At 39.3% G+C, this 26,499-nt stretch overlaps 1 protein-coding gene across 3 annotated transcripts in view; it reads left to right on the top strand.

The window, feature by feature from the left end:
- sgip1a (SH3GL interacting endocytic adaptor 1a) overlaps positions 1-26,499 on the top strand; it is a 177,823-nt gene that overhangs the window by 36,110 nt on the left and 115,214 nt on the right. For 2 of the 3 annotated variants that reach the window (XM_072273874.1, XM_072273872.1), the window contains exon 3: positions 5,603-5,666. In XM_072273874.1, the coding sequence (XP_072129975.1) occupies positions 5,603-5,666 (64 nt within the window). Of the gene's footprint in view, positions 1-5,601; positions 5,667-26,499 lie in introns of those variants that run through there. The other variant, XM_072273873.1, reaches the window with a different exon arrangement.

Below are 26,499 nucleotides of genomic sequence, written 5' to 3'. Positions count from 1 at the left end.
CTTTCCAGTAGCCAGTGTGCTCCACAGGGCTGAAGTCTACAAGAGCAGGTTGGTGGAGAGTGGGAGTGTGGAGATTGGTGGAGAGTAGTAGTAGAGAACATAGGTAGTGAGTGAGGGGTTTGTAGGAGGAGAACAGACTGATTGAGTAGAGGGGTGGTTGAAATTGTTGATACTTTCTTGGCAGAGTGGCGTGCTACATGGAAACACTCCAGTAGGATCTTGCCTGCAAGCAGTCAAGTAAATATATTCACTTCGTTACTTCAACACTTCTAGCTTGATTTCAGCTGTTAGGTTTCTCCCAGAGCCAGGTGTAATTATCCCCAGGCCACTTGCATTTAAAAATGAAAAGGTGGTTAAGCATAAAGAGCCAATGAACTGGATGTCTACATCTCTTCTCCCTCTCCAATAACAGCAGAATTGTGACAGCTTGTTTTCATATTGTTTTTAAAACATGGATTTGGACGTCACTGGCAGCGGGAGTACAGAATGGCCATATCTCAGTTTTGCCCCAGAAAGTGGCTTGCTATTTTGGAAGCAATTACATTGTTGAGGAGCTGTAGTACCTCATGGTCTAGTCTCAGTCAGAATTTTCTCTCTGGAGAATTTATTTCCCTTTTGTTCACCGTTAATAAATCCTTCCAAACTCCAGATTTAGTTATTTGAAAGTATTTTCCCATGGTTGGATATAAATTGTCACAATTGTGCAAAACTCTTGATACTCATCCAGGCTTAGCTTTTATAATTCTCTAGATGGCTTGAATTTTCCATTCCAGTATGACCCCTGGAAGATAAATTCAAACTGTTCTCTGTTTTCTGATTTTTCTTTCCTGTTGACATATCTGCATCGTTTCCTCTTTTCTTTTCCTTCTTTTCCTCTTTTTTTCTCTTTGCCACTTTGCACTCCAGTTTTTTAACCACTTATTTGCTTTATCCTTGTCATGTCTATTTTCCCTTGTATTTTCCTGTCTGTTTCACTCTTGCCTCTTGTTCTGATCCTTTTCTTACATTTGGTTCTCACCTCTTTCTCTTTTGATCTCTCTCTGCTTTTAATCCTTTCTCTGCCTTTCAATCTTTGCAATTCAGCTTTTTAAAAAATGCCAGCTTGTTATTTTATGAATAGTGGTAAAAATGTGTCTCCCTTGCCAAGAGGTACCCACTAGAGTCTAGTTATCACAGTGATGTGAAAATCTCCTTTGCTGCACACAGATGCTGCTTTCAACAAAATCATTAGTGAAACAGCCAACTGAATTAGGTAAAAATCTCCTTTTCTGCAAAAGAGAAAGCAAAAATTATAATTTTTAGCCTGCAATTTAAAATTCTCACAGATTGTGAAATTAAGAGGACGGGAACAAACTCGGGATTAAGATACAAACTGAAATAACATCAACAACTCATCAGAAAAGCAAAGGAAGTTAATTATTTTTGTCTATATAGGAAACTACAGTCAAATATTTCAATGAACTTGTGGGTTATCGAGACTGCTAAACAGTAATTAATGCCTCAGAAAGACATAACAATAATTCGAGTGCATTTCCAGCAGCAAGGTCATTTGTAACTTTATATCTTGATACAAGTATGTAAATGTCTGATGTTCCCATCAGAATTCTGGGCTCATGAGATTAAGCTGGAGAATGATGCAGGTCACCACTTCCTGTGGAAGAGCAGGGAATCATGAACAGCAGCAAAGATTGTATGTGCTTCTTCTAGAAGGTGCTGTCATATTTCAGAGCCAACCACAGCCAAATGCCACCAGTTTTTCAGTCACCACACAACTCTAAAACTGAGACCATTGTGTTGGTGCTCTGTGTTAAAATGATGAAAAGAAGAAGCCAGATCACTTCCAGGCAATAATAATGTTCTTGCCAGCTACTCTTTCTTGAGGCATGAAACTGGAAACAACTTGTTTCATTTAAAGAAAATAAAAACAGAAAAGGAGGCCATTGGATCTATCAGGTCGGTGCCAACTCCTGTGCACCATCCCAATCTGTTTGCTCCTCCCTCGTTATCTGTCTGTACCCTGTAGTTTATTCTTCCCTATATGTCCAACAACATCCCTATGAAGGGTTTTGGTCATATGTTCCTCTCTCAGTATTTCTTGACACCAGGAAGGTAAGTGAGATATGGGAGATAATGCAGGGGATCCACCAGACTGATTCTGAAAACAAAGAACTGAGTTAGGAAGCGTGAGCTTTTAAAATAAAAGAAGTGATTGAACAGCGGGCCTTATTGCTGGCTGTGGTCAAAATGTGTTAGGATGTGATCCAGAAATGTGTAGATGTAGTAAATGAAAGGTGTGTACAAAGCAAAGTTTCACATCGTCAAACTGGGATAGGACCTAGGAATTCCACCCACCTGCCCCATCGTGTTTCATAAAGTTGTTTATTGATTGAATTTGTTGCAACACATGTGACCTGATGGCTACCCTTTGAATACTAAGGTGTAAGGCCTGATCCAGGGATTGGGAACGTGGATCGAGTTCAACCCAATGTGTTTTCTTTTCTTCATTATTTTGTAGCTTGGTTTGATTTTACTGGCCAAGGTCTGTTCCCTACTGTCTACTGTTAATCAAGACTAGACCACTTCCCGTTCCGTTTCATTTTGCTAAAAGTTGCAAAAACATTGTATTCCTAACCTTGATCATTCTGGAACATCAAACAGGTTTGGAGAGGTTCTACACAGTTGTGCACTTTAGTGCTAGTCCTCATTATGAAAGGCTGTTTCTTTCATTATCTTTGCTGTTTGGTGCAACTAATGCAACTATCTTGTTACAAATGATCCATTCTTGCAGATATAGCACATTTAATTTTATCCCTAATATTTCTCCAGCTGTGACATTGCTGCCAGTACCTTATCAATATTAATAAATTCTTTCATTTCCTGATGGGCCTGTCTGACCTGGATAGTGTACAACCTTAATTTTTCTTTCCCAGATTAAAAAACTACTTTTGCCAGAGCTCCCCCTACCCCCTCATTAGTTCATAGCCCTGGTCTGATTGCCTTAGGTGATCCACTAGGATCAGTGCACTGCAAAGGGATAGTTCTACTTTCCCTAGGAATGGTGCCAGTGTCCCATGAATAGAAATTCCTCCTCTTTTTTCAGTTTTTTTTTACATGTCTCCTCCTTTCTCTTCTAGGCAGTCTGTGTTTGGCATAGAATGTAACCCAAGAATTGTTACCTTTGATGTTGTGTTTTTTAAAAATCTTTTTCTCTGGCTCCTCAAACTCTCTCATCAAGACCATTTTTAATTCATCTTATTTTGCTGTTTTCTACAGAAATACAGCAACTGGATCTGTCCCTACTTGCTCAAATTCTTCATCTGCTAGGAGTTACCATTTTAACTCTGTCACTAGCCAGGTAACACAATCTTCAGGGCTCCTGAACATGGTTGCTTAGTGTTACTGTCCTCTGTGACATTCCTTTTCACAACCTTTTTCCCATAACCTGAATGGCCTCCTGTTCTTTCATTCTGTTTTAAGTATTCTCTTTTGCTACGGTTGTTAAAGAAACACAATGAGCCAACTGGCATAACTTTATGTGATAAATACAATAATTATGTTGACAAATTATTGTTGATAATTATGTCTAATCACATGATTAAACTTCCATCAGTGTGTTCAATGAGCTTTCATTCCTGTTCCAGAAACCAGAGCTAGATTTCTTTAGAAAAAAACTTATAATGATGGACTGGGGAAACAAAAGTTAGATTATGTACAACATCATTTCTCTAAGTCAGAATGTAGATAACATCTGTAGAATAATTCATGTCTATATTCCATTTTATAGATTCCAAAATTGAATTAAACTCCTACCAGATTGTTTCTAAATTAACTGAGGCAGTATAAGATTGACCTTCCTTAGGATTTGCATGGCTGTTTTGAAATACTTAGGAAATATTATAAACATGGCACCAGAATGATCATCTCACACAATCTGAATTATCACTAGTATGTGAAGACTAGAATCATAAGAGAGAATGTATAATAATTCATACCCTCATTCAAGTAAAAAGCATGAGTTATAGAGAGATCCTTATCTTAAATCTGCATTCGTCTTTTTCTTAAAGAAGTATTCTGTTATCTTCTTTGTTGTTGAGAAGCATTAAGTATTTTATAGTAATAGATTGCAGATGCTTTAAAATAATAAAGTAATAAATTTATTTTTATCTTTAAGAAGTGAATATCCTCAGGGCAGTTTCCTACTGTCCTGAGAAACTGCACCAGAGATAGACCCAGGGAGCTGGATTTCCAAATTGTTTCCATCTGTTACGTCAAAAAGATAATAAGCTTCAAGAGAATTTTCTTCATTATAAGCTGTGGCAATGTGTTTTTTTTATTTAGCTGGCAATTTTTCATTCAATATACATAACTTTAAAAAAACATTTTTTTTAAAATTGCAGTTAGATCCCAACTTCATTCCCAGCCGTCGTCTTTGGGATCAGGTGGGGGGCTGAGGCAGGGTGGTGGGGAAGTGTACGTTTATTGTGTTGCATGGTGAAATGGGTGTCAGCAAACTAACTCAGAGTACTTAAGCATCCGAAATATAATTGTAACTACTTTTAAATAATTACTTTATTATCCTCTCCAATTTCACACTCGCAATCTATTTTCCTGTTTATCTCTGCCTTTCATTGCTGTCTACTATTCTCCCTCCACTTATTTCTCCTTAACTCATTCATTAAGTTTGCATCATTTGTTTTTCTTTTTCTCTAGGCCTTATTTGCATTAGCTCCTTTTCTCCAGACCATCAGTTCTTCTTGCCCATGTCAGTTCTTTATCTTGATCAAATAGAAGGTGTTACGCACAGAACAAACAAAGAGGAAATACATAAAAGCTACCTCAGTTTCAATAACTTCTGAAGACAGAGGCACAAGAGTATAGAATTTAATTAATATGCACTCCTTTTTACATATTATTCATATGTTCCCTTCAGAAACATGAACTCCTCTTCCCAGCATAAGCTTTCTGATTCTTCCTCACACACCCCCTTCAAGATTTTCTCAGAGAACTCTCTATGAACCAAAGTTCTCTCAATATTGTAGATTTTGATTGCATGCTGTTAGCAGCAAAATTGCAAGGCACTATTTAGGTATTTTTTCTTTGTAAAAAGTGATCATTATGAGCACAAGGAAAAATGTAGCTTATAAAAGCTAAATTTTATTTAGTGTTTTATTTTAAGAACAAATTATTTGGCCACCCATTGGTCCGTTTATTCATCGTAGATCCAGAAATGTGGAAGAACTAACTCATCTGATTTTATTCAAAATGTCAGCCATTTGCCTTAATCACCTGGACAAGGCATAGAAGGAAATTTGCCAGGTTTCACACTCTTAATCACTGTCCATTGAAAGCCTGTTGAGATCTCATGAGGACAGATTAAAATTTGTGATGATGGCTTGCATCACATATTGTCTAGAAGAAGAATGGTTATTTGGAAAAAGACAAAATGGGACCAGAATAAAACATAGCATAGGAAGAGTAAATTCTACTTAGTTTCCTGCATCAGGAAACTATGAATTGTTATTTACCTGAAATACATATTTCTATTGATCTTTTGAAATTCTGTTTAAAGTCAGGCTCACGTACTTTGTGTTTTACTTAACAGGATTGAGAAAACGTACAAGGAAAGCTTTTGGTATACGGAAGAAAGAAAAAGACACTGATTCAACGTAAGTGTTTGTCTAAATAACAACTTCTGTCAGATTTGTCATTCTCTTGTGTGATAAACAAAGTGCCCCTTCTGGGGTTGTCTGTCAGTGAAAAATTATTCCTGACATATTAAGGGGAAGTATTATAAAGACATTTACTGTACTCATCACTCTCATCTAAATACAAAGTAACCAGAGAAGCCTCGTTGGTATCTTAATGCACTATCAATATTAAGTTTATTATTGACATTGTAATTAGAGGTGATGGTTTTGTAGTTGGCCTTATTTTTCTACTTCAAAGGAGTTATAAAAATTGAAGCTGTGCTGTTAATAGTTCACCAACTAGAGCTGAGGTACAGTAGGTTCAGTCTTATTTACATGTGTTTTCAAACTGCAAATGATCAGAAGTTCAAAGTATGTAAATGTCTCATGGTATCACTTTTAATTATCAGACTTTGCTATGCAATTTAATCAAGATAACAGTCATAGATATTTCCTATGATAAAGATTAAAGAGTAGCTTTATTTGTCACACATACATCAAAACATTGAAACATACAGTGAAGTGTGTCATTTGCGTCAACAACCAGCACAGTATGGGGATGAGCTGGGGCAGTCCGCAAGAGTCTCCATGCTTCTGATACTGACGAAGCAAGCCCACAACTTACTAACTCTAACCCTAACTCATGCCTTTGGAATGTGAGAGGAATACATAGCACCCAGAGGAAACCCAAGCAGTCACAGGGAGGACATACAAACAATGGTGGGAATTGAACTCCGATCACTGATCACTAGCACTGTAAAGCTTCACACTAACTACACTACCTGTTCTCCATCATCAAGTGTGCATTTAGGGATCAGAGGTTTGGAGACATTAAAGTTATAGATTAGAGAGGGAAATGCATTCTTCTGAGGAGCATTGACTCCCAGAGTCTTTAGCTCTCCCACACTGGCAGAAATGTTCAACCCTTCTCGTCAGCAGGGTCAAGACTTTACTATCCTGGCAAGGATAATGTCCAACTTATTATTCTGCTCCCACCTAAGGTGTGGCTGGCACCATGAGGGTGAAATTCACTTTTGGTCATGGAAGAAGTAATAGTTACTACTTAGAGTAATACAGGACAGTAACAAGCCCTTCAGCCACTATATTGCCTCTCCTCATTCTTCCTACCAAAATGCATCACCTCACATTTCCCTCAATTGTCTATTATATGCACACGCCTGCTCAACTAACCAGCCTGTCAACAACCCTCTGAATCTACCTCTATTCTCCTCACACTTCACAATGACAGGTTTTACTGAATTTAACATTAAGCCCTTTTTTTGAACAAGGGGGTAACATTCAGAGTCGGGAAAGATAAAAGGTGATCTCATTAAAACAGACACTGTTCCAATAGAAGAGACCGAGAAGTAAGAGAAAGAGATCAATAGGTTTTTGGATATTAAGGAAATTGAGGGATAAGGAAAGACATTGTAAAACTCCTCCCCAGGTTGCGGCAGGGTGCTATACCTGTGGCCCGAACATTTCACAAGTCAGAAACATGGCAAAGAACCAATGGTGGAAAATAGCTGCAGCCGTGTAGCAGCTGGCAAATCCATCCTGCCAGTCTACCAGACACCTGCTTGTATGTATGGGCTGCCCTTAACCTGGAGAGAATCTATAGTTCGAGAACTCCGGCAGGGAGAAGGTGAAATTCCAGAACATGTTATCATTAAAAAAAGGGATTAGCTGCCTTAACAGGTTTAATGGTGGATAAATTCTTAGGGTCTGCTGAGATGCATTGTACCCTGGTCTGATGAATGATCTCTGCCCAGAAGGTCAATTGACCATTTCCCTCTACATATAGATGCTGCCCGACCCCCTAATTTTCTCAAGCATTTTGTGTGTTGCTCCAGGTTTCCAGCATTTGCAGACTTGCTTGTTTCTCTGATTGGAGGAGGGTGTGAGCCTTCACAGAGTCCTGCGGGCATTACATAATTCTGCACCTGGCTCTGGGTAGAGAGTTCTCCACGGCATAGCTAAGACTGTCATCTCTTTTAGATGAACTTTCATCTAACGGGGATAGAAAATACTACTACAAATTATTTGAAATGAATCATCATTCTTTTGGATGCGTGGGCCAATTGTATTGTAGGTTAGCTGTTGTTTGGAGGTATTATAAAACAAAGGTGAAGACTGTAAGCTGGATCTTCCTCAATCTCTGAATAAAGGGCATTCTGGTTACCAGCCATAAATCATGCCTAATCTACATGGTTTTGTTTTGGTGTTCCCTAATCACTTGATGAATGCTATCCAAAATATTTTGTGCTTTGCAAAATCCAGTACAGCAGTAATAGAATCAGAATCAGGCTTATTATCACTGACATACAGAATGTTGTGAGATTTGTTTTGTGGCAGCAGTACAGTGCAATATATTACAGAGTTATTACGAGTTAGTAGGCATCTGTTAGTCTCGTGAGACTATGGATTTGTGCCTTGGAAGGTTTCCAGGGCATAGGCCTGGGCAAGGTTGTATGGAAGACCGGCAGTTGCCCCTCCCTCTCCACGCCACCGATGTTATCCAAGGGAAGGGCACGAGGGCCGATACAGCTTATTACGAGTTACCATAAGAAATACTATAAAAAATAATAAGCCATCCAAAAAGATAGCAAAATAGTGAGTTAGTGTTCATTGACTGTTCAGTAATCTGATGGCAGAGGGGAAGAAAGTGTTCCTAAAACTTTGAGTATGGTTCTACAGGCTCCTGTTCCTGGGTGATGTGAGACCTTAATGATGAATGCCACCTTCTTGAGGCATTGCCTTGTGAAGATGTCCTCAATGGTGGGGAGCCTAGTACCAACGATATACCTGGTTTAAGTCTCTACAGCTTTTTCTGATGTTATGCAGGCCAATGCATAACTTATCAGTCGCCAGTGAGACTCCTGTGAACTGCAGAGTAACTGATACTGCTGATATACCTTCTGGTAGGTATCAATAAGATTGAAAGTTTGGGATAATATTCATTACAATGGTTAGAAGATTGCCAGAGATAACAGTTGCTTGTAGTTCAGATTCCAACAGGTAGCACAATACTGAACAAGTTTGTCAAGTAGAGCATCTTTGCAAAATGTGAAAGAATCTGTTCTTAATTGATATACTTTTATATTTGCAAGCAACTCTCATTTTGAACCAACTCTGAATCTGAACCTGAATCAAAGCATCTTAGATCAGCTTCCAAGAACACAATAGACAGTGACAGATCTGTGTGCAGTTTGACAGATGTCCCACCAATTTATGTTCCCTGAACATCACTCAAACCCTGTACCACCAGACAAAGCAACCCCAAAATATTATTCACGATACAGGAAATTGATTAATAATTATAATAAATTTATAATTAATAAAAATAATTATTGAAGTACAGGAGACTGTAGAAATATACTTTTAGCTCATGACCACACATCTATTGTACCATTTGTAATCAATGTTCCTTGGATATATTAACTACATTTTATTTTTAGTGGAAAAATATTTCTTCAATCTTTGGAACCCAATTTGAAGAAAGACTAAATCCAAGACACTGTTAAATGTGAAAATAAAATAAAAATAAGGCAAATAAAAAACAATGAATAAGTTATAATCAGATTTTTAACAGAATTTGATCATCTGTAAAACCATTCATTAGTATTAATCGTTCAATAATAATTGAATTGTTTGGTTCATAATTTGTTTACTCTTTTCAATTTCGGTGACGCTATTCACTTTGGTTATTCAGTTTAAAAATACAGTCAGGCCGTGACTAAGTGTTGGCAGCTGCAGAAAAAAAAGTGATAAGAGATTGGTTGCCTTCCATGTTTCAGTGGAAAAATTCAGCAGAACGTGGAATGAATGACTGATTAATTATGATCACAGATTGCCAGAAGTTGCAATCAGCCTTTTTATTCCAATTGCCAGACCTAATAAACAAATAATACATAGCTACTGTATTATATCACCAGAAATGGCAAATCATGCACAGTACACCTTAATGGTATATCATCATATACTAATTATAATCACCTAGCACAGTAACACTGTTTCATTAGGTGCAACATTATCTAAACAGCGTTGTGACTCTAAATGCACATCTATTAAAAATAAATCTTAAGAACAAAATGTAACACTTGCCTGCCTCAAGATTTTGAAGTCCTGGTTTAGTGTTGCCTTTCCTTGCACAGTGATTTATCTCCTCCCTAATGAAGGTGCGTACAAACACGTTAAACAAGGCTAGGGGATACCAGTGCAGAGGGAGGTCATTTGGCTCTAATCTTTATAACTGAAGTCCAGGCATCTAGTGGCTCCTCATGAATGAGGTAGCTTCCCACTTCTATAGCTTCACAGCAACTACAATCCTGATTTAAGAGTTAGCATTACCTACCTTAGGAATTCAAACAGCACAATTTTGTAAGTGGTCATGGATTTAATTATTTCTTTTATATCCTTCAATTAAATTGTAATACTGAGAAATTTAGCTTAGAATAAGATGTTTTCCTTCATTCCCATCAGGTGGAATGCCCATGAAAACCCTATTATAATAAACAAATACAATGTGAGATTTTCCAGAAGCTAACAGTGATCGTACCAGAATTTTTTTTGTTAGTTCATTACAGATCAAGGACAGATGTGACACATTAACAATTTTCCTTGCTAGTTTTACTTCAATAGAATTTTTGCTATGGTTTTTTTGTTAGACAGCATGAATAAAAAGTTGTCACGTAACTTTCAGAGTAGAAGCTCTTATTCCTGTTCCTTAATTTCAAGTTTTCTTTTATTTTAACTAGTCCTAGCATGTCCTCCTACCTCTTATTTCACTGTGTGGGAATCTGAAATTTATTTCCCTTTGGCAGTACATACGAAGTGCTGGGGGAACTCAGCAAATCAGACAGCAGCAGCAGCAGGTATGGAAGGGAACAAAGAGTCAATGTTTTTGCCCAAGATCCTCCAACAGGATTGGAAAGAGAAGGGGCAGAAGACAGAATGCGGAGGTGAGGGAAGGGAAGGAGTACGAGCTGGTAAGTGATATGTGAGATGAGGTGAGGGGATGAAGGAAGGAGTTAGACGATGATAGGTGAAAGGGGTAAAGGACTAACATTAAGAAATCTAACAGGAGAAGACAATGGACCATGGAAGAAAGGGAAGGAGCAGGGAGGTGATGGGCAGGAGAAGAAAAGGGAAGCATCAAGAGGATAACCAGAAAGGGGAATGGAAAAAGAAAAATGAGGAAGGGGGTATTTACCAGAAGTTAGAGCAATCGGTGTTCATGTCATCAAGTTGGGGGCTACTCAGACAGAATATGAGGTTTTGTTCCTCCAACTTGGCCTCAATGGGCAGTAGGGGAGGCCATGGACAGACATATTGGAATGGGAATATGAAGCTGAATTGATATGGTGGCCATCAAAAGATCTTATGTTTTGTGGCAGATAGAACAAAGGTGATTGACAAAGCAGTCCCCAAATCTATGTCAGGTCTCTCTGATGTAGGAGAGGCTACACCAGGAGCATCGGATACAATGGACAACTCCAATAGACTTGCAAATGAAGTGTCACCTGTTGAATTCTGGTATTTTAATCCAAGGTTCTTTTAGAAATCAAGATCAAGGCATAAACATGTTGCTTCATGATCATTTTGTTAACAGTCGATAGAACAAAGAGAATAGGAACAGAACAGTGACAGAGGGACACTGCTACTTGAAGAAGAGAGAAACTAACGATGGCACATAGCATAAAACAGTTATTTTCCTAATCTTTGGGTATAAAAATTCCATTCAAATCTATAGATAAGAGTAAACCAATTAGAAATGATTTATTCAATACCGCAGTTAAATTAACCAATGAGAGTACACTTATTCACTTACTGAAGTACAGAGAACCTTTCAGAATTATACTTTGTTTAGCCACTAGAGGCATATTAAACTGCTATACATATTAAACTGATATGCATATAAGAGCTACTTAAAATACATGGGGATAATCAGTTGTTAAACTGAAACAAAATGATAATTAACGTTTAACAGTTGGATCCAACACATCTCACCTGTTTGGGGCTCTGAATCATGGTGAGGGAGGAGATGTAGGTGCAGGAGTGTGACTACCCAGGCCAAGTTCTCTTCTCGCTGCTGCATCAGGTAGAAGGTACAGGAGCCTCAGGACTCACATCACTGGATCCAAGAACAATTATCACCCCTCAACCATCGGGCTCTGAATAAAAGGGAGTAACTACATATGCTTGTCCCATCATTGAAATGTCCCCACAATTAATAATCTCACTTCAAGGACTCTTTATTTCATTATGTCATGTTCTCATTATTTATAGCTATTTATTTCTATTTGTATTTACACAGTTTGTTGTCTTCTGCACTCTGATTAATCTTCCACTTATCCTGTTATAGTTACTATTCTATAGATTTGCTGAGTATGCCTGCAGGAAAATGAATCTCGGATTGTATATGGTGACATACATGTACTTTGATAATAAAATTTACTTCGAACTTTGAACAAGAGGTAGATTGTGAGGTTAAGAGTCCATATTAACCAAGTAGGGAATGGTTGAATAGTCTTCTAACAGTGGGATAGACTATTGGTAGTTTCTCAGAATAGGTTTTCATTACTCCAGTTGTGGCTAGACCACTCTTGCAAATTATTTCTTACTCATATGTTTTATATGTTGATTTATAAAGTTCAGTATCAGTACTCTACTGACCACTTTCTCAATGTGTATTACTACCATCAACAAATTTCCTCATATTTCTCTATTCTTGCACTCATTTTAGTTGATCCTGTGCATTTATACCAAAATTTTTTATTCTAATTTTTATCAAAATGTAACACTGGACATTGTTCAGCATTTAAATTCATCTAAATTTATTTTTAGCCTACCTGTATCTCCTTGACGTCAATTAATAGCCATTTTTCAGCTCTCTATTCCTCTAAGTTTGGTGTGATCTGCAAATGTGGAAATTGTGCTCCATCCACCCAAGTTCAGGACATCATTCGTCATCTCCGGGGAAGCTCACCGTACACCTTTTTCCAAACCAAAAAGAAACTCATTTAGCCAACGTTTTTTATCCATGCCATGATTGTCTCCTGTGCTTCATAGGTTTTGTTCTTGGTGATAAGAGCTTTAGATGACACCTTATCATCTGCTGTTTGGAGTCCTATACAATTACATTTCTCTCATTGGCCCTCAAATAGTTCCTCAAAATGCTGTCATTAGTTAGTTAGACAGGATTTGCCTTCAACAACTCTGGTCAGGCTTTCTCTAATTAACCCACATTATCCAAATGTCTGGTAAATTTCTCAATGGTCATTATTTCTAGAACCTTCACTAATGAAGTTGTCTTGGGTAGTTTATAGTTTAGAGGAAATGGTAGGGTCCTGGGGAGTGTTGCAGAACAGGGCTGAGAAGTACAAGTACATGGTTCACTCAAAGTGGAGTTACAGATAGATAATTGTCACAGGGTGTAACACAGTGGTTCCCAAAGTGGCAGTATCACCCCCCCCCCCCGGAGCAGTGGGACTTTCTAAGGGGTGATAAAGGTAAAGGGTGCAGTGGGGAGGCGCTCGGTAGCAAGGGGAGTAGCTGAGGGATTACAGGCTTAATTTAAGAAATGACTTACTTAATCCAAGCACTCATAATTAATTACAATTATCACATAGTCACCTCATCTTTTGCTAACCCACCAACTCTTAGACTTTGCTCGAAGTTCATTATAGTTGTTGAAAAGCAATGTGACACTTCTGTATTTGGCAAATCATGAGAAATCTGGACTGAAAAAAATGTGTTATTTCTGAGTCCAGCACACACATTATTGCCTTTACTGCTGTAGAACAGTGTTAACTCGTATGATTCCCATACTCCAATCATGCAGTGACACAATTCCTGTGAATTGGGGAGAATTTGGTTGAATTCAATGAGGTAATTTTCAAAATCTGCCCTGTTGAATGGTCTTGACTGCTCTCCTCTAGCCCACAGCCCAACCAAGATATTGCTACCCCAGTTTATGTACCTTCAGGGCAGAGAGTCAGGTTTTGCCTGAGCTATTGTGACATCAGAACTTTGCCCCTTATTGATCACAGTGTTTGAATTTGGACTTATACAATAGGTAATTGATGGTTGTTATTAATCCATAATGAAAATAGCAGAAGCAGACCAATGAAAAAGAAGTGTAGACAGTATAGTGTGGAGTACCTGAAATATGGAGTTATACCAACACCAAGCAATCAACCACAGCCAATATGTTCATAGTGTGAAAAAGGTTTTTCAAATGAGGCAATGAAGTCATCCAGGATCCTTGAACATTTCAAGAGAATACACTCTCATAAAACAGACAAGAACTTGACTTATCTTCGCAAATACGAGGAAATCTGCAGATGCTGGAAATTCAAGCAACACACACAAAATGCTGGTGGAACGCAGCAGGCCAGACAGCATCCATAGGAAGAAGCACAGTCAACGTTTCAGGCTGAGACCCTTTGTTTTATCTTAAGTTATTTTGTGAAAGTATCCGGAAATGGAAAGCACTTCAAAACATGTTTGCCAGTAGTTCACAACTAAGGAGTGGTGGTATGCATACTTCATATATTTAAGTGCTCACTGATAAATCTGGAAAGCCCTATACTATTAGAGAAGAAATAATTCTGCCAGCAGTAAGGGAGGTTCTAAGTACAATTTTTCATTAGTCACCAGACCAAATAATTGAAGTGATTCCACTCAGCGACAACTCTGTTCAAAGATGAATAGGTCAAGTATCTAAAAATGCACATTGTGCAACATATTTAGGACAACAGAATTTGTTCTGCAGTTGAATGAGTCGACTTTGCCAGGCAATGAATCTTTACTTCTTGGTTAAGTTCGCTTAGTAAAAGATGAAAGCATGGTTCAAGAGATGTTATTTGCAAGAGGATGTTATGAAGGGGGGGGTCAATATTTTAGGTTGTTGAACAATTTTTAAAGAGAAGAACATCGCACTCATGAACATTCTTGCTTGTGCAACAAATTGGCAGGGCATCATCAATGACAGGACACCACTATGGGGTTATTATGTCCTTGAAAAATGCTGTACCTAATATATTTACCATCCACTGTGTAATTCACAGACAACTTGTCATAAAACTCCTAAGTGATTGGCTGCACAAGTCATTAAATACTGTTATCACAGCAGTAAATAAAATCATGTCCCATGCTCTCAATTCTCAACTATTTCGAGAACTTTGTATTGAGAATGATAAACAGTTCGAACACTAGTTGTTGCACACAGAAGTCAGGAGGCTCTCAAAAGGAAACTACCTGAGACACTTTTTATGCACTATTTGAAAGTGTGAAGAAATTCTCTGAAGGCTCAAGTGCTTCATTCAGTAATCAACTCAAGAGCATAACATAACATATTTGTCAGATTTATTCACAAAGTTTAATGAAATCAGTCTTCAATTACAAAGAAATGATGTCAATTTTATCAAAGCCAGCTATCCCTGTTTAAGTGCAACAGTGGCCTTCACAATTATTTTTCCAATTTCCAAGCCTCACTGAGTTGGCAGAAAAAGAAAGAATACCAGATGATGATCTTCAAGTCTATAGTAACCAATTGAGTGAGCTGCATAAAGACATGTCAGAAATATTCCAGGATCTTCTCTCTATCGAAATTCCAGATTGGGTAATAAATTCATTCCTGAATACTTTTAATGATGAATTAACAGGAAAGATGGAGGAAGAACCTCTCTACAAAATGATTTTGAGCTGACGCTGAGGTTCAAAAAATCATTATCTGAACTTTTAGTTGCAGAAGGAAATCTCTGAACATTATCCTGCACTGTACAAAAGGCTCAAGGTATTTTTTATAGCCCTTTCAACATCATATTTAATAGAGCATGGTTTCAATGTGGTCACTTATTCCACAGCAATTATTAAACATGGGGATCAGAATCAGAATCTGACATGCGTCCTGAAATCTGTTGTTTTGCAGCAGTAATGCATAATAATTAAAAACGACAAATTACAATAACAAACACATAGGAGAAGGAGAAGATGGCAGCACGATGCAGCATGCAGCGGCCACTCCAGAATGAATACCTGTTATCTGTCAAGTAGGGTGCCGTGCACAATCCTGATTTGATGGAGACGGACGCGAGAGTACGGAGGAACATCTGGTGAAACTTCTGAAATGCCTGTTTCACTGCTGCTGCTACTGTGTGATCCTGAATCTCTGGAGGGGAAGGCCCCGAGTCCTTGGCTTTGCTTGTTGCTCGGCGGCCGGGGCAGGATCGAAATGCTCAGCAGAGATGGTGCTCAGTGCTCTGTGTCGGAGGGCTGGTCGGAGGCTCAAAGTTTTCAGACGGACTCAGAGTCGGCTGTGGTCGGGTGCTTCCAGGGTGCTGCATCGGCAAGTTTGCAGCGCTGAAGGTTCATGGCAGGGAGAGTTTCTCCCTTCTACCATCTGCGTGAGATGTTGGGCTATCGGGACTTTGAGACTTTTTTTTACTGTGCCCATGGTCGGCTCCTTATCAAATTACGGTATTGCTTTACACTGTTGTAACTATATGTTATAATTATGTGGTTTTTGTCAGTTTTAGTCTTCGTCTGTCTTGTGTTTCTGTGATATCATACTGGAGGAACATTGTATCATTTCTCAATGCATGCATTTCTAAATGACTATAAATGAGGACTGAGTGTCCTCGTAATTTAATATTAAAAAAATTAAATTAGATAAGTAGTGGAAAAAGAGAAAAAAAATTACTGAGGTAGCATCCATGGGTTCAGAAGTCTGATGTCGAAGGGGAAGAAGTTGTTCCTGAAATGTTGATGCATGTCTTCAGGCTCTTGTATCTCTACCTTGGTGGTATTAATGAGAAGAGGGTATGTCCTGGATGATGGGGGCCCTTAATGATGGATACTGCCAGTTTAAGACATTGCCTTTTGACGGTGTCCAGGATGCCGGGGAGGCTAGTGCCCATGATGGAGCCGACTGGGATTACAACTGAGACTGCTCCTGAGTGACATTCAGCTTGATGTTGAGAAGCTGATATCACTGCACCAAGCCCATCCATCTCATTGAAAGGTGAAAACGCAACGAAGTAGTGAATAGTTGGACTATTAATGAATGCTCTAAAATTATTGATGGAAATTGCTTTTATTGTAATTAAATAAATAATTTTGTTTCTAGCTTTAAATATATTTGAATATTTTTTGCAATTACTTGTCACTGCTTTGAAATTGGAGTTCCTGTTTTTTTTCCACTGTGCATCATAAATCAACATTCTTTATAGGTTTTATATGATGGCCAGAAAGGGTTTATTCACTGAGGGTAAAACTCAAAGATAAGAAAGAAGCAATAACTCTGACACAATTATATTACAGAACTCCCAATAGTCATTGGGGCTTTGAAGAACAGATATGCAGACAGGTAGGGAAAGGTGTAAAAAGATGTAAAAACAAAATAACTTCCCTAATGTACCTACTCAATGCTAAGAGTGTAGATGGGACAAAATTTGTAAGGGGTATCCAGGAGGGTTTCTTAAATCAATATGTAGATAGTACTGGGAGAGAAATAACCTTACTTTGTTGGGTCATTAGCCGAGCCAGGTGATTGATCTTTCAATGGGAGAATGGTTAAGGAATAGTAATTACAACTCCTTAATTTTTAAGATAGCTATATATAAAGAGAAATATCAATTTTAAGGGAGTGTATTAATTTGGAGCAGGGAAAATTGCAAGTATATTAGACAGGAACTAGGAAGACTTAATTAGGAATAGTTGTTTTTTGGCAAGACCCAAATGGAGGGCACTTAAAGGTCAGCTGCACAGAGTAGAGTTCCAGTAAGAGGGAAAGACCTGGATGAAAATGTAAATGGGTAGGTTAGTAAGTTTTCAGGCTACATGAAGATTGGTAGTGTTATGGGTACTTTACAAGTCTGCAAAAGGATACAGTGGGATGTAGATCAGTTGCAGATATTGGTAGAAAAATTGCAGATGGAGTTAAACCTGGCAAATGTGAAGCATTGCACTTGGGGAAATCAAATGTAAAGAAAGAATACAATATTAATGGCAGGACTTTTAACAGTGTTGAAGTACAGAGGGATCCTGGGATCCAAGTTCGTGGCTCCCTGAAAGAAGCTGCACAAGTTGAAAGGGCGATTAAGAAGCCAAATCGCATGTTTGGCTTTATTAGTCAAAGAACTGAGTTCAGGAATCAGGAGGTTATGTTGCCACTAAAAACTCTAGTCAGGCTGTATCTGGAGTATCAGTTGCTCCATTATAGGAAGGATGTAGAGGCTTTGGAGAAGGCACAGAAGAAGATTACCAGGGCGATATCTGGATTAGAGGGTGATTACTGTAAGGAGAGATTGTACAACTTGTGTTGTTTTCTCTGGAGTGGCAGAGGTAGACGGCGATCTGATAGAAGTTTATACAATTGTGAGAGGCATAGATAGTACAGATGCCCAGTTTATTTTTCTCCAGTATGATGTGACCAGTACCAAAGGCCGCGCTTTTAAGGTGAAAGGGATAAGTTCAGAAAAGATATGCAGGACAAGTATTTTTCATAGAGTGATGGGCGGCTGGAGTGTGCTGCTTGGTCTGGAAGCAAGTATAGGAGAGATGCTCAAAAGGCTCTGAGACAGACACATGAATGTGCAGACAATGAAAGGATGTGGACATTGTCTCAGTTTAGTTGAGCATTTGATTATTAACTTAGTTAGTTCGGCAAAACCTCATTGTGGTCCGAAGGTCTGTTTCTTGTGCTGTTCTGTTCCATGTTCTATGTTGTCCCAGTGGATTGCATGCTAGGATTTTAATGGAAGTGGCTGCAGAGATAGTTGACAATTGATTGTAAAATTTCATAACTTACTAAACTCCAGGAGGGCATAAAGGGGTTTTGTTGCATTTATATAGATTGTGTTGAGACCTCATCTGGAGTATAGTCCTGGTACTCTTACCTAAAAATAAATTAATAACATTGGAGGCAGTACAAAAGAGATTTACTTGCTAATTCCTGGGATGAGAGCATTGTTCAATCAAGGGAGATTAAATTGCTTGAGTCTGTATTCGTTAAAATGTGGAAGAATGACGGGTGAACTTGTCAAAACATACAACATCCCAAGGGAGCTTAACATAGTAGAGTGTGGGATGTTTTTGATTATGTTTTGTAACTCCAAAACATAAAACTAATTGTGAGGGGAAAAAAAAGGTGGGAGTTCAGGACACAAACTTGAGGAAATCTGCAGATGCTGGAATTTCAAGTAACACACATAAAAGTTGCTGGTGAACGCAGCAGGCCAGGCAGCATCTCTAGGAAGAGATACAGTTGATGTTTTGGGCCGAGACCCTTTGTCAGGACTAACTGAAAGAAGAGATAGTAAGAGATTTGAAAATGGGAGTCCCTCCTGTCTTCTCCTATCATTTTGGATCGCCCCCTCCCCCTCCCACTTTCAAACCTCTTACTATCTCTTCTTTCAGTTAGTCCTGACGAAGGGTCTCGGCCCGAAACGTCGACTGTACCTCTTCCTAGAGATGCTGCCTGGCCTGCTGCGTTCACCAGCAACTTGTATGTGTGTTGCTGGGAGTTCAGGAAACTTATTTTAGTTTGGTTTTTACTTTAACCAAGGCGCGTACATATGTGGTGGCATGATGGCACATGCAATTCGTACGCTCTCAAATACTGTAAAACCCATGATGCATTGTGTAAACAACAAAGGATACTTAATCAAACAATATATTGACGATATACTCAGGTCCTGCTGAAGGGTCTCAGCCCAAAACATCGACTGTACTTTTTTCCATAGATGCTGCCTGGCCTACTAAGTTCCTCCAGCATTTTGTATGTGTTGCTTGGATTTCCAGCATCTGCAGATTTTCTCTTGTTTGTGAATATATTTACAATATTACTCAAATGTTACTAAATATTAAATATGCAACTGTTTTCACTTGTGGGAGAGTTATGTACAAAGGACCATAAATATGAGATAAACAGCTGGTCAGTTAAAATTGAGGAATGCAGTGGAATCCAGTTAACTGGGCCATCATTCAATTGGGGCAGCCACTTATTTGGGACAAAACTTAAAGAACAAAGACAAATCAAAAAAATTCCCAGAATTCCCTTCATTTATTTGGGACACTATGACACTTAATTGGGATGGGAGACTGTTGCTGAAGAGTGTTTAACTAGCATCAGTTGCATGCACTTGTGTGGCCGTTAGACACCACACCATGTGTAGAGAAAACAGTTTTTAAATAGCGTCAGTTCTGTGTGTTCATTTCCAAAATGCAGTGCTTTTTGTCACTGATACAGTAGTTGGCGTTAAATAAGCAGTAAGACATTTCAGAACGGTTTTGCTCACTGTGATTTCAATCGTTGAGGCCAGAAACAGCCAGGAATAAAAATGAAACAATTTCAGTACTTTAATGTTAGTAACTGCAGAGAATTTGAAGGTATCAACAGTCATATTGAATGTTACAATGAAAATGAAGAATTGGAAGATGCAGTAATTGAAAGCATTTTACAAAGGCAGTCCATTATCTGCACTAGGTGTTTGTGCTGTTTTTATTCATTTACAATCAATTAAAAGAACACAGCAGCGTACTGTTGATGACTGTTAGGAACTAATACAGTTTTATAGTACTGTAGTAGTATTTTATTGTTCCAATTTGTTCTATATTTCATTTAAATATATGATTTGTTGTTCAGTTAAATGGTAGGTTTTTTGTACCTTTTTAACAATTTCCATGAAACTTCGGCTAAGTTTGCATCTCTAAGTAATTTCATATTCCTCTCATTCCGAATACATTGAGCCAAAATGTAGCAGGAGTCCCACGGTTCTGACTAGCCGAAAGTCAACTGTGTCAGTATCTGCGAGCAACAAAAGTGAGATTCGTAGTGAGTTTAGTCAGAAAGATTGACGTCAGTACACTAACAATTGCTATTCAACTGCAACAGATGAAGCACTTGTGTGCAAGATCATTTGGACGTCCCCAAACCATCTGCAAAAAGCTGAATTTGATTTTTTCCTGCTGCTGATCAAGTGAGAGCAATTTGTACAATATTGCATTTACTACTTAGGAAGTCAAACAATACATACCTTTGAATGCTGGCGGCTGGCTTCATTACACTGGGCAATATCAGCAAATTTAATTAACCCTAGTAACTGCGAAAGAAACTATTTTATAGGACTACTTTAATTTATGAATGTAATAAGGTTTTAAGATAGAAAACAAGAAAACAGTCATAGGAATATGCCATGTGGTCTTCTGAGATTGCTTGGCCGTTTAATACAATCAAGGCTGATCCTCTGCCTCAATAACATCAGTTCCCGCTGTCTCCTCCCTTGTATGCCTTGATGTACTTTTCTGTTCAGAAATATATATGACTCATGTTTAAATATATTTAGTGACATGACTTCTACCTGTTGTTGTAAGAGAAACAGGTTATCTAACTCTGTTTTAAATATTTCTAATGATCCAGCCTGCACAACTCTCTGGGACAGAGAATTCCAAAGATTTATCACCCTCTGTGTAAAGGAATTCAGTACAGTGGATTCTGATTAATTGGGACACACCGGAACCAGTATATTTTGGCCCAATTAAGCGGCTTTGTTGAAATAGTATCATTTTATAATTCATAATTATATTGCAGCAAGTGAATTATTGATAGGATGTTTCTATTAAGAAGTAACACATCCTTCTCAGTAATCAAGAGGCATAGGGGGGAAATTTGGAACAAATTTCTAGCATTAATTGTTTTCTTTATATTAAAAAGTAAATAACAAAATCTTGTTGATATCAAATTTGAAATGATTTTTTGACCAATGCTGTTTGTGCATTTCTCAATATTTGGAAAATAATAAATATTTTGAGAGTTATAATTCAAACAGTTCTGCCAATGTGGCAATCCACAGAAAAAGGGTTTAACTGATTCATGAATATCAAGAAACAACAACAGACTGGCAACCCAATCACAAACAAGGGAAAATCTGCAGATGCTGGAAACCCAAGAAATGTCAACTGTACTCTTTTCCATAGACGCTGCCTGGCCTGCTGAGTTCCTCCAGCATTTTCTGTGTGTAGAACAGACTGGCAGGGGCTCCCCTCCCTTTTCTGATCTTTCCTAGATCTTGCACTGAAGTAAATTTTGCAGTAAGATTTTTAAACTGTGCCTAGTCATTGGCACAGAGGGTTGCGGAGAGCTGCAGATAATTCATGGTTGGTGTCTGTGTTACAGATGACCTGACTATATCAAGACAGTGCAGAAAGGGTTCCTTATTACCTCCCCGGCAGTGTGATCAGTGACTCATACAAGGTTACAGATGAGAACTGCTGGCAACTTGCCAGCACTTTATTCGAGGAGTAATAATCTGGATAATGGATGTTTGAAAGCTCTCCTTCTGTGACAGATTTCCCTATAAATCCTTTTTAATGTTCAAGCACGACATTCTGCTTCCAGGAGAGATCACCGATTAAGATCAACAATGGTTCCGGGATTGCCATTCCCTGAAAATATTTAAACTCAAATCTTACGAGCTTTATGTGTTGAACTTCAAAATCACCCTTTGAATCAGGAAACAATAACCAAATTAATGTGACAAAAGAAAACAATATCTCCTAATTAAGTAGGCAACGTAATTTTAGATAGCTGCCCAGATGAAAGATGGGGCATTTAAAAAGAGTAAAGGACTTGCCTGCTCCTCTTCTGCTACCACCAGTCTTCCAGCAATTTTATCTTGCAGATGGATGAGATCCTTCCCCAAGCCTGAGGAACATTTTGGCACAAATGCTTGACAGTGTTTGGTTTCACTCTGTCCAGAGGCTCATGGCATTTAGGTACTTATTGGTGTGAAGATTGAACCAGCAACTTGTGTTTTCGATTTTGCATGCTAAGATCTAAGCATGCTTAAGTTTAGAACTTTAACTGGAACCTTAACTGGTTCCTTAATGTTGTTATGGCTGAGAAGGATAGTGGGATAAGCTCCTACTACCTATGAAATGCCCCATATAGTCTCTGACAACCAAGATCAGCTCTTAGCCTTCACACGTGGCTTAGCTACTAAGTCCGGTGGAACCATTTCTACTGACAGGAGAAGGGGCAAATGCAGGTTACTGAGATCTTAAAATTAATTGCCCCAGGCGGATAGGGCTCAGCAGCCATGGTCAGCAGCTGACCTAGCAGAAGGAAAATTCTGATCTCAAACCTCTGCTGCCTTGTGGCTATACCCGCTCATGGAAATGGCTTTGGAAGCTGGAGACCTGCAATGCCGCTGGTGCAAACTGTATCCGTCTCCGCCGTTCCTTTGGGTACTATATGGAGCATTTCACAGGTAGTAGGAGCTTATCCCACTATCCTTCCCAGCTATGACAACATTAAGGAACCAGTTAAGGTTCCGGTTAAAGTTCTAAACTTAAGCATGCTTAGATCTTAGCATGCAAAACCGAAAACCCTCTCCCTTTCTCTTCAGCATTTACACCTCGGACTTCAACTACTGCACAGAGTCTTGTCATCTTCAGAAGTTTTCGGATGACTCTGCCATAGTTGGATACATCAGCAAGGGAGATGAGGCTGAGTACATGGCTATGGTAGGAAACTTTGTCACATGGTGTGAGCAGAATTATCTGCAGCTTAATGTGAAAAAGACTAAGGAACTGGTGGTAGACCTGAGGAGAGCTAAGGTACCGGTGAACCCTGTTTCCATCCAGGGGGTCAGTGTGGACATGGTGGAGGATTACAAATACCTGGGGATATGAATTGACAATAAACTGGACTGGTCAAAGAACACTGAGGCTGTCTACAAGAAGGGTCAGAGCCATCTCTATTTCCTGAGGAGACTGAGGTCCTTTAACATCTGCCGGACGATGCTGAGGATGTTCTATGAGTCTGTGGTGGCCAGTGCAGTCGTGTTTGCTGTTGTGTGCTGGGGCAGCAGGCTGAGGGTAGCAGACACCAACGGAGTCAACAAACTCATTCGTAAGGCCAGTGATGTTGTGGGGATGGAACTGGACTCTCTGACGGTGGTGTCTGAAAAGAGGATGCTGTCTAAGTTGCATGCCATCTTGGTCAATGTCTCCCATCCACTACATAATGTACTGGGTGGGCACAGGAGTACATTCAGCCAGAGACTCATTCCACGGAGATGCAACACCGAGCGTCATAGGAAGTCATTCCTGCCTGTGGCCATCAAACTTTACAACTCCTCCCTTGGAGGGTCAGACACCCTGAGCCAATAGGCTGGTCCTGGACTTATTTCATAATTTACTGGCATAATTTACATATTACTATTTAACTATTTATGGTTCTATTACTATTTATTACTTATGGTGCAACTGTAATGAAAATCAATTTCCCCCGGGATCAATAAAGTATGACTATGACTATAACTATGACTATGACATCAGCTGCACGGAGAGGGGGAGCCTGCTGCATGGGCTTGGTCTCCATATCATACTGCCCTGGCTTGCGTATCATGTCGACGGCTAGGAGGCGACATCCATAGTCGAACCCAACCAGTGGAGGTCCTCAGATGATTATGGCACTCAAGCATTCAACCAACAAACAGGCAAGTGACGATGAGCACTTGAGGAACTGAGTGCCATAATCTGTAACAGTGAAACAGCATATCCTGACGTCGGTCACATTGTAGTTGCAGACTTAAATCAGGCTAGCTTGTAGAAGTCTCTGTCTAATTATGACCACATCACCTGCATAACCAGAGGACCCAACACATTTGACTGCTGCTCTAGCAACATCAAGCACGCCCACTGCTCTATCTCTCACCTGCATTTGGGTAAATCTGGTCACCTGGCTCTGCTTCCTCAGCTTGCGAAGAGGATTATGAAGAGCTGTGCAGCAGAGGAGGAGGAGGAGGAGGAGGAGGAGGAGGAGTGAATTCAAGACTTCTTTGTGTCAGTGGACTGGACAATAGTCAAGGATTCATTAGTGAACCTAAACTAAATGAATATGTTGCAATTGTCACCAACTTCTTAAGGATATGCAACTAGTGCGTGACCACAAAGACATTCTGAGTCTTCTCCAACCTGAAACTGGGATGAACCAAGAGACCTATAATCTGTTGAGGGCTAAACTGGACTGAACTGGAAGTACTAATTGATGCTTGACAGCTAAGACAGGGCTTGGACAATATAACTTCCTACAAAGCAAGATTAGGTAATATAAGCAGCAAGACACATCATTCCCAGATGAACTCAGTATCTTTTATATACACTTTCATAGGGAGAGCTATGACACATGAGCCACCACATCTCTGTATGAATCGTAATCTGAGTCTTTGAGGCTGAACAACTAAAAAACTTGGGCCTCTGCGCCTCCCTCTGAAAATAGATACTTGAGTTCTTCATTGCAGACCTCAGTCAGTGAGGATTGGGAACATCTCCCCCTCACTGACCAACAACACAGGTGCCCTCAAGTCTGCATGCTTACACATGATTGCATGACTAATTACAGATCCAATGCCAGATACAAATCTAGGGTGGTGATGAGTCAGCATATAGAAACGTAGCAAAGCTGGTTCAGTTGTTCCACAGCAACAATCTTTCACTCAATGTCAGTAAAACTAAAGAATTGATTGTTATCTTCAGGAAAGGGGGAAACATAGAAAACCTACAGCACAATACAGGCCCTTCGGCACACAAAGCTGTGCCGAACATGTGCTTTACTTTAGAAATTACCTCGGTTTACCCATAGCCCTCTATTTTTCTAAGGTCCAAGTACCTATCCAGGAGTCTCTTAAAAGACCCTATTGTATCCACTTCCACCACCATTGCCAGCAGCCCATTCCACACACTCAACACTCTCTACATAAAAAATTTACCTCTGACATCTCCTCTTTATCTACTTCCAAGCACCTTAAAACTGTGCCCTCTCGTGCTAGCCATTTCAACCCTGGGAAAAAGCCTCTGACTATCCACACGATCAATGCCTCTCATCATCTTGTACACCTCTATTAGGTCACATCTCATCCTCTGTCGCTCCAAGGAAAAAAGGCTGAGTTCACTCAACCTATTCTCATAACGCCTGTTCCCCAATCCAGGCAACATCCTTGTAAATTCCTGGCAACATCCTTGTGAAGTGAAACAAATATGTGCCGGTCTACATTGGTGAATCACTAGTTGAGAGAGTCAGCAGCTATAAATTCCAGGGTATTAACATATCAGATGACCTGTCCTGAGCCCGGTTGATGCTGTCACAAAGACAGTGTCTTGACTTAGAAGTTAAGAAAGATTGACATGTCACTAACAAACTTCTACTAATCCTGTTGAAAGTACACTAACTGGTTGTAACGTCAACAATTCCTTTCTTCCCACTGATGCTGCTCGACCCTCTGAGTTCCTCCAGCAGCTTGCGAGTAACGGGTCGGGTACAACAATTCAAATGCACAGGAACGTAACAGGCTACAAAGAGTATAGACTCAGCCCAGTTCATTGTGGGCCCATCCCTCGCCACCATCAAAAATGTTCACATGAGGTGCTGCCTCAAGAAGGCAACAATCATTAAAGATCCCCAGCACGGAAGCCATGCCATCTTCTCTCAGCAATTACCAGGCAGAAGATGTAGAAGCCTGAAGCTGCACACCACAAGTTCAAGAGCAGCTACTTTCCTTCATCCAACCAGTCTTCGTAACTCTCATCACCATCTCTGAATAGCAACACTTGTGACCACTATTAACATCTTGCACTACAATAGGCTGGTTTTTGTACTAATTGTGTACTTTCTTGTATAAGATTATATAATTTAAGTTTAGTTTGTGTTTCTTTTGCAGGTGTTATGTATCTGATTGCAGTGCCTGCAATGCTGCTGCATGTTTGTCATTGCACCTGTGCATGCATGTACTTGGGCCTATGACAA

This window comes from Mobula birostris, chromosome 12 (genome assembly GCF_030028105.1).
Source record: "Mobula birostris isolate sMobBir1 chromosome 12, sMobBir1.hap1, whole genome shotgun sequence".
Classification (NCBI taxonomy): Eukaryota; Metazoa; Chordata; class Chondrichthyes; order Myliobatiformes; family Myliobatidae; genus Mobula; species Mobula birostris.
This window is presented reverse-complemented; position numbering and strand designations above follow the sequence as displayed.